The sequence below is a fragment of the Poecilia latipinna genome, unplaced genomic scaffold, assembly GCF_001443285.1.
Source record: "Poecilia latipinna isolate Pla-1442-1.1 unplaced genomic scaffold, P_latipinna-1.0 Scaffold293, whole genome shotgun sequence".
Lineage (NCBI taxonomy): Eukaryota > Metazoa > Chordata > Actinopteri > Cyprinodontiformes > Poeciliidae > Poecilia > Poecilia latipinna.
In genome coordinates this window covers 215501-224961 of record NW_015112909.1, presented here as the reverse complement: position 1 = coordinate 224961, position 9461 = coordinate 215501, and the positions used below count along the sequence as shown (strand labels likewise).

Here is a 9461-nt window from a genome sequence, read left to right as displayed (position 1 = left end):
CACACACACACATAGAGACACCTACATACACACACACAGACACACACACACACACACACACACACATAGAGACACCCACACACACACACACAGACACACACACACACACACACACACATAGAGACACCTACATACACACATACAGGTTGACCCTAAATCAGAGGTGGATCAGAACCGTCCAGATAGAAACTGACCACAAAAAAGTGGAACAACTGAAATCAGCTTTCAGATACATTAGTTTAGCATCCAGAATTTCACTGTTTGTTAGTTTTAACTAACTTTTCATGCAGGAATCATCAGTTTTCAGGGGTTTTTGTATCGTTTACCTTTCTTGTCTGCATTGCTTCCCTCTGCAGCTTGGTGGCGCTATGGCTCCGGCTATCAAGGAGCTTTCCAGGTGGCTCGATGCGAACTCGGAGTACTTCGTCGCTCCAGACTGGGCCGACGTGGTCAAACACTCTGTGAGTCTCAGCTTTCTTTGAGATTTATTTGTAACTTTCTTTGTTGTGTGTAAAGTTTCAGTTTGAACCTGAAGCTCATTTTAAAACGTTTTGGACGATTTAATGTAATGAATATTTATTATTCCTTATTGACTTATTGATCGTCTTATTTTTATGTTAAACTTTATTGAAATTGGGGGGATTTTTTCTAAATTAGTGTTTTGTAGGTGTGTAGTGTAAATTGTAATTTATTGTTTCCCTGCTGAATGTGGATGTTATCACAAAAAATTAGTATCAGTAATAAATAACATACTAAAGTGAATGTTTTTATCTCAGAAGTTTAAAAGTTTCTTGATGTTCCTCGGCTCTTGCTCCAGGGTTTCCTCCCTGAGGGGAAGTTCTCTCGGATCCTGACGGAACCGGTCAACCGGGACCCGGGTTCACGTCGCCGCGGACGACGGCCGCGCAGCGAGATGCCGAAGCCGCTGCTGTCCGTGTCGGACTCCGCCTCCCCGGGCCTCGGCCCGCCGCTCTACATGAACGGCGGCCTGATCGGCAGCATGGACTCCATCGTGACCCTGCAGAACCTCCGCGGCGCCATCCCCGGGATCCCCATCATGGCGGCCGGATTTCCACACGGATTCCCCACGGGGAGCGGCGGGTCAGCAGCGGACGACGCTAAGAACGGGCTGAGCATGCTGCCCATGATGCTGCACGGCATCCCGCACCCGCACGGCGCCGCCACCGCCATCCCGCAGCACGCCCTGTTCAGCGTCGGCACCATGATGGCGCACGCGCCGCCGCCGCACTCCTCCGCCTCCGCTTCTGCATCCACCGTCACCACGACAACTGCAGCATCAGAGGCAGGCAGCCCGTCATCGACGACCGCCGCCGCTGATCGAGAGAGCGGCGCCGACAAGGAGAAGCCAGCAGAGGGCGCCAAGCGGCCGGCGGAGGCGGCGGCGGCGGCCGTCATCACCTCCACCAGCAGAGTGCATCACACCTTCAACCCCTTCCTGATCCCCGGCGTGTCGCACGGCCTGCTGTACCCGCACATGTTCCTCCCCCACGGCGGCATCATGGCGCTGCCCGCCATGGCGCCGGGCGGCGCCGATGGCGTGCCGGGAAGCCCCAAACGGAGGAGGAAACGGGCGAGGGAGGAGGAGGAGAGAGAGAGGGGGAAGGCGGGAGATGCGGAGGAGAGAGAAAGTACAGTTACCGTCTCCGCGTCCTCGTCTGCCTCGCCGCCGAGCGAGGAGAGCCGGGCCGGCCGGGCGGAACCGGACTCCATCAGCCACGGCGAAAAAGCTGCGGTGCCGGAGGAGAAGGAGGACGGGTCAGAGGAGACGGGGGACGAGGTGGACAGACGGGACGGCGAGGCGGCATAGGACATCGTCTCCCCGCGTCTCACTGCAAAAACACAAAATGTCCACAAAATATCGCCAAATATTTCTGTCTAGTTTCTACCGCAAATATCCAATCACACTTAAAATGAAACAAACTAACTGATGACAAACTTTTCAGGAAGAAATAAGAGCTTGTTTTACATCAGGGGTGTCCAAACTTTTTGGACTTGAGGACCAAAAAAACCTTTGCGGTGTAATTATGGACGCACCGATCCAGTTTTTACCAAGACCGATATCTGAGGTTCAGTCGATCAGAGGCAGAAAAAAAAATGAATTGACTTAAATAGTTCCTTTTTTTTAAACACATACATTAATGTACAGAATTACAAATTAATTTGACACTGAAATATATAAATAAATATCTTCACACGTTTGGTGAAACATGTAAAAACAACTTCAATTTGTTCAGTCAGAGCAGTGGAGTAGAACAGAATAAATAATAAAGAAACTGAACTATTTAAAAATAAACTACAAAAACCTTCAAATGGATCAGAAAGTTCAGTTAGGAATCCTAAGTATAATGTAAAATAAATAATAAAGCATAGAATTAGACTGAATAGATCCGACACATTGTTACCGATACCCTGCATCAACCCGAACTGGACCAATACAGATATTAATATCGGATCGGTTCAGCTCTAAACATAATGCTTTAAATGAAGTAGTCAGATTTCCTTTTTTGTTTTAAATAATTGTGGAGCCAAAACCTGATTGTGGTTTTGCAGATTTTTCTTATTCAAATAAATATTTATCAGGTGTTTATTGGATAAATACTAATCATTTTGTCAGTTCAGGTTTGGAACTGGATAGATTTCATCTGCGCAAAATAATGAAACACTTTGTATTTTAACAAGATTTCAATTGTAGATTTGTATTATTGTTGAATTGCAGTCTGGGGCCACAAAAGGTCAGTCCAGGAGCCATAAATGGCCCCTGAGCCTCACTTTGAACACCAAGTTTTAAGTTATTAATACGATGAAAAGTTTCCAGTTCAGTTGGTGGATTATTTTATCAGTATGAATCATTTACTTGAAACAAGCTCCTATATTATGCTGAAATGTTACTTATAAATTAGATTTATTTTATTTTAAGTGTAATAAAATATTTCCACTATAAACTAGACTGAAATATTTGGTAAGGTTTTGTGTTTTTGCAGTGTAGTAAGTTGCTCTCTTCTCCGCTGAGCAGCCGTGTAAAGTTTGTGCCGAGTCTGTAAGTCAACGTCCATGTAAAGACTTTTATTATGATGATGATGATGATGATGATTATATTCAACTTGTTTATATACCAGGAACCCCCCCCGACCCTCTCCACTCCACTGTAAAAAAAGAAAAGAAAACACGAGTAGAGTTAAATAATCTCCGTATTCCTCCCATCATCCCGCATCCAGACTGAAAACAGGAGGGAGAACCGAAGGAAGGGAGCGATCCAAAATGGTTCCTCTGCACTGTAAAAACATCACACCAAAACTTTTTTTTCATCTGGTTTCTACTGAAAATATAATCATAAGTTTGAATTAAGACCAAATTAACTTATAAGTAACTTTTTAGCATTTTTTTAGGGCAATAATTCCTTAATATTGATGTAAACGTACTGAAATAATCTGCGCATATTATAAGTTAAAATTTCTTGTTTCACCTGTAACTAGTATTTTTTTTCACCAATATTTAGGAATTATTTACTTAAAACAGGGTGCTCAAAGAGTGGGCCGGGGGCCATTTGTGGTCCATGAAATGATTTTGTTGGGCCCTCTGGTCAAGAGTCGTAAAAATTTAATCAAGGAAATAAACAATTGACGACCCCAAAATTTTGGAAATTTTCAATTTTTATTTTTAATGATTTACAGATTTTATAGAAGTTTTACTATAAAATTAAAAAAGTGAGAAATTTTTGCATTTTTAATTTAATTTATTTTGTGGAACGCTAATAATTTAAATTAGCCAATTTTGGCAAAACGTTTGGAGACTAGGTTTCTACATCTTGCTGAAAAGTTACATATAATTTAGTTTGTCTTAATCAAGTGTACAAAGATATTTCCACTAGAAACTAGACAAAAAACTGTTGATTTTGTTTGTTTTTGCAGTGTAAAACGTGTGCAATACTTAAAAGAAAAACTGCCATCCGAATTAATCTGAAATAAAATCCCAGACAGATTTGATTGACGCTGAATCATAAAAGGCTGCAGAAAAATGTCTTTTAAAGTTCCTGCGTTCAAAATTTTTAATTAAAAAATCATTTAAAAGTGCAGTCAAAGCTAATTAAAACCGAGTTTTCTTATTGTTTTTTAGGTAAAACGTATATTGTGACAAAACACAACACTAAAATACGGGAGAGAATTAGTGCCACATGAAAAAAAAATATTTTGATTTTAATTGTCTGAGATTAAAGTCAAAATTCTGAGAAAAAACTTTGATTTTTTTTATGGCACTAATCTTCTTCCATACTAAAAGGCTGCACCTTAAACTTTATTTTGATCATTTTTCCACTGCTAACATGAAAAGCTAAATTAACTCCTGCTCTTTAATTCAAAAGCAAAGAACAATCATGGGATTTGTTTCGGATCAAGCCACAGAGTCACTTTGGGAGATTCTTCCCCTTTAAAAAAGTGGTCCAGTCCAATCAGGAGCTCAGCCCGGCCACCAGGGGGCAGCAGCAGGCAGTTGTAGATACAGACAGTGGTAGAAGAGGGTGAGTTTTCCTCCTGAAATCATTGGGAAAAGTGCAAAAAGACTCGAATTTTGATCTGAAGCTCCAATTTGAGGTTTTGTCCTGATTTTAGAAAAGAGAAAAAGAGACTGAACGCCTCGTTGTTTCCTCAGATTGCAGTTCAAACATGTAATATTTCATCTGTAAATCTCTCGCTGTACATTGCTGTCTTTTTTTTAAGTGCTTCATGTATCTCTTTCCTGTTTCCGCTGGGAAGCAAACCGACTGTACTGTACATGAAAAGGATGCAAGTCGCTGGTTCTACTCCGATTTTCACGACAGGGTGGAAATGTTTCCGTCGACGGCTTTCCGTATCTCCGGTTTTCATCCATGGAAACGTCTCTTTTTGTTTTTTTGCACAGCGTCTTTGTGTGAACCTGTTATTTTTTTATTTTATTTTTTTTTTCCGTTGCGGCGTGCGAGCGACTGGGAGAAAGTTTGGATGTGTGCATGCATGCGCACACTTTTTGCTGTGTTTCGTCCTGACAGGTCACAAAAAAAGAAAAAATCCATTGTTGTTGCCTTGTCACAAGTTTGTGGCTCCATATAATTTATTATATTTTTTTGTTAGTTTTTTTTTTTTTTTTGCCAAACTTTCACCAAATATTATTTCTCCTCAGTTTCATTGTATTCTTCAAAGTAAAATGCCTTATTTGTAGCTAGTATGTTTTTGTATAGCTGGTCTGTTACATCTCCCCCATCTGGTGGCGTTTTTTTTTTTTTTTATGGAGACCCAACAGAAACAAATCAAGCCGCAGTTTTTAACTCACTACATCGACTCCTAAAAGGCCAATCAGTCGTCCCTCAAAGCACAAACGTTTGCGTATCAGTGCCTCTAAAGTTCAAACACTTTCCCTCATGTGGGCTTCACTTGCACATTTCGTCCTGTTTCCATGGCGACGGGGTCACCAAATAAGAGATCGTTAATAATGGTAGTGGAAGGAGCATGTGACTTGTTTTTTCTATGGCAGCGTTATTAGGGATATTGTGGATTTAAAAAGAAAGAAAAAAGGGGTAAATTTCGACCAAAAATCTTTTGAAAAGTCTAAAATTTAGCTACAAAAACTCAAATTGTGAGATTAATTTCATAAATTTTCTAGAAAAATTGCAGATAATTCTGAGTTTAAAAAGTTTAAAATTTACTGGAAAGCCCTCAGATTTTGAGATTATCCTCAAATTTTCTGGAAAACATGGAAATTTCCGAGTTTCAAAAGTGGAAAGTTTTTAACTTTTCAAAGTCGGAACATTTTTCAATGTTTAAAATTGTCTACTTTTTCCTTGTGTTTTTTTTATTATTATTATTATTTTTAATATTTTTCTAAATATTTCTAAAATATTTTGAATTTCTTCTTGCAAATGTTTGACTTTATAAACTTAGAAATATCAGGGGTGGGGGTTATAATTTTTTTATTTAAAAATTTTATTTTTTTTTAGAAAAATTCTGAGATTAATCTCCAAATTTGAATTATTTCTAGTAAATATTTTGACTTTTCAAAGAAGTTTTTTTTGGTGGAAATTTACTCCTTTGTTCCTTATTTTTTATGGTCCTAATACTCCATTGTAGTTTTCATACAAATCGACTTAACTCTTTTTTTATTATTATTATTTCTTTTTACAGTGGGGTTGTGTGGTGTATTTCTGAGCAGTCAGTATCTTGCGTGTAGTTGAAAGTGAGAAAGAGCAATATATTCATAAAGTCATCTACTTTACCATCTGAAACAACTTAAAAGTAAAACATGATTTATTTCCCCTGGCAAACCTGGCATGACAACCAAATCCATTTAATATATTCATTTAAGCTAATCTAGCATAAATGTGTGAGTTGCATTTGCCAGTTGTTTGTTCTTTTTCACTATTTTTATATCTAAACTCTTTTTTTCACCAGGAGAAAAGAATAAGTGTATCTAAACTGGGTTTAAAAAACAAACAATATTTTCAAATGTACAGATATACTGATGCTCTTGTGAAAAAAAGCCCCAGAAGAAAATGGTAAAAACATTTTAAATAATTTTTTTAAGTAACTGACATTTAATGTTAAAATAAATAAAAATTATTATGACAAAGTTTTTCATGATAAATGGTAAACAATGCGATAAATTCTGACATTTACTTCTAGGGCTGGACAATAAATAAAATGTATTGCAATAAACACATGATCAATATCAATAGATCAGCTAGGTTGGTGGAATCAATTAACTCACTCACTCTTTGGTTACTTAGCAACTCACTCACTCTTTGGTTACCTAGCAACAACTTGTTGAGTAACTGGTGCTGCAGCACTTTAAGGTTTTGCTTCTTAACTGCTTAAAAATAAAAATCAATGGAGTAGAATGAAAATGGGATAAAACAGGAAAGCTCACACTGCCAATTCGGCAGTATTTCAGATATTTAAGACGGACAACAAAAAAACCTGATCAGTAATTATCAATGTTGACTGATGTGAAACGCGTATATACAAGTTTTTCTTTATAATACCTACTCTTAACTGATTCTTTAAGCTAGGATCATATGTTTACATGTTTCCAGAAGAACTCTGAACATCCTCTTCAGAAAACAGTTTCTTCAGTCAGAGGCTTCTTCAAATTTGCTGTATCAGACTGCTACAGGAAATCTTTTGTAGATAGCCATCGCCATCTATAATATAAACTTTGATGCATTTGAATTTGTATGAGTTACAACAGCACTTAGTTTCCATTTAGGATAAGTAAAGTATTTTTCAATTTGAATTTGCTGCAGTTAAGATACTGACTACTCAGAGCTACACTGCATAACCACATTTTAAATTAAAAGCGCACTTTTAGGTTAAATTCAACTCTGAAATTCAGACATCGGCAGGAAAACCGCACAGGAACATGAAGTAGCATCTGTTAAGTCGGTAGTTTGACCCTCACTGCATTCCTTAGCTGCACGATGCCTTCTGTTTTCTTCTGTTTCATCTAATCTGTTCATTTCATTTTTTAAAAGAAGATGAAGCTGCGGCTGCGCATCACTTCCTGTTCTCGCGTGAAGACTTGAAACGGACTCGTGGCAACCACGTGCTTTCTGTCAACAGTGTTTATTTTTTCATGGAGGTCACCTCAACGTGTAAAACTCTGATCAGAGATGATGTATTTATTGTACAGTTCTTGTCTTTACATTGTTGTCTCACGACTGATTGATGGCTGTTTTTGTTACCCTGAAATACAGAAGCATTTTGGTTCACATGGAAATTAAACGGATCTGCGTTTCTGTCGCCTGACAGATAATCTCAGGCTGGAAGCTGGAAATGTCCAGCTGGGTTTTTTTCCTTTATGCTCTCAATACTTGTTCGCATTAGGCACCAAGGTGGCTGAAAATAATAAATATACAGAGAGATGCGACGGAGCATTAGCACCATCCTAAGAAAATAATAATAAAAAACCCATAAAATTATGAGAATAAACTCACATGAGAATAAAGAAATTTTGTTTTATTTCGACTTTGCTATACAAATAAACTTGATTATTACTTTATTCTTGTAATTTCACGACTTTTCTCGCTTTATTTTGACTTTATTCTCGTAATTTTAGATTTTATTTTTTCTTATTTTGGCTTTAAACTCCGTCGTACAAAGATTATTCAGACCCAGAAGAAAAAACTGGCTGCAGAATCAACTAAAATACGATTTTAAATTCATGAGAAGGTAGGTTGTGCGTTTCCTCATCCATCCTTCAGCTTTCGTTTTGAGTTCGCTTTTTAAATTTTTGCAGCTTTTATTCGTGTTTCGGCTTAAAAGGATAACATCTGGAAAACCTCACATTGAGAAAATAGATTTAGTCCAGCTCACCTTTAAATATTCTTCGTTATTTTTAAATATTCAGATAAAAATCTTGGGTCAGGTTCTTGTTTTCTACCAGATTCACAGCAGAGACCAGAATCTTCTCCCAGTTTTGATTTGTTTTATTTTCCCATGTAAATTTTATCTTTAAAACATCAAATCTGAAAGTTTTATCCATTTATTGTGCCTGTTTTATTCTTTAGAGGTCTACCTTAAGGCCTTGGATCGATAAAACCTCAGTCGGTGATGAATACAGTTTCAAATGCAGTTTGGTGTCTGAATAAACTCACCGCTCAGTCAGGATGGCGTTGCTGAACAAAGTGCAATGTAAAGGTCAAAGGAAGCGTCTGACCCTGACGCTGCAAACCCATCATAGCTAGAAAACATAAATCATCTGGACTTCATGGGGTTTTTATCTCATTTGGTTACTTTTCTTTCTTATTGTTATCTATAGCGCTCTATATTCCCATGTGGACCAATCTGACAAGTCAAAACATGGTATGTGTGATCTTTTATCGTGCAATAAAAGATGACTTTCAAGTTCTCCTCGTCTGTCCTTGATCATTTAATTTATTTTCTGGGTGAATAAATTTAAGGTTTGGTGAATATTTAATCAACTGGTGTTTCTGAATCTCAGAACTACGATGGCGTTTTACAGTTACTGTAGATAGAAAAAATGAAAACATTTATGCCAAAAAGCTCAGAAATTTTCAGACTAATCTCAAAAAAATATCTAGAAAAAACGTGAAAATTTCTGAGCTCTGAAAGTTGACAATTTGTGATAAGTTCAAAGTTTCAAAAGTCGAAAATATTCAACGAGAAAAACAGAATTTTTGACATAAATCTAAAAAAAATTACCAGTAAAACTTTGGCAATTGCTGAGCTCCAAAAGTCAAAAATTTGAGACAAAAAAGTATTAAAATTTTTTTTAGATTAATTTTAGAAATTTTCTAGAAAATTTTTGAATTTGTTGAGCTACAAATAGTGGGAATATGCAAGAAAAAAAATCTGAAATTTTGAAATTAATCAGCAAAAAGTGTAGAAAAAAACTTGTTTTTATATACATTTCTAGTAGAACTTCTAGAAATTTCCTGAGTTTCTTGGCAGACATTT

The 9461-nt window shown here is 37.4% G+C and overlaps 1 protein-coding gene across 5 annotated transcripts in view; it reads left to right on the top strand.

Annotated features, from left to right (window-relative positions):
- The window catches only part of chd6 (chromodomain helicase DNA binding protein 6), a 62068-nt gene extending 59909 nt beyond the window's left edge, over positions 1 to 2159 (top strand). For 3 of the 5 annotated variants that reach the window (XM_015034269.1, XM_015034270.1, XM_015034268.1), the window contains exons 44-45: positions 357 to 461; positions 818 to 2159. In XM_015034269.1, the coding sequence (XP_014889755.1) occupies positions 357 to 461; positions 818 to 1828 (1116 nt within the window). In that variant the 3' untranslated portion in view covers positions 1829 to 2159. The remainder of the gene's footprint in view (positions 1 to 356; positions 462 to 817) is intronic. The other 2 variants (XM_015034266.1, XM_015034267.1) reach the window with 1 other exon arrangement.
- Positions 2160 to 9461: the final 7302 nt, after the last annotated feature.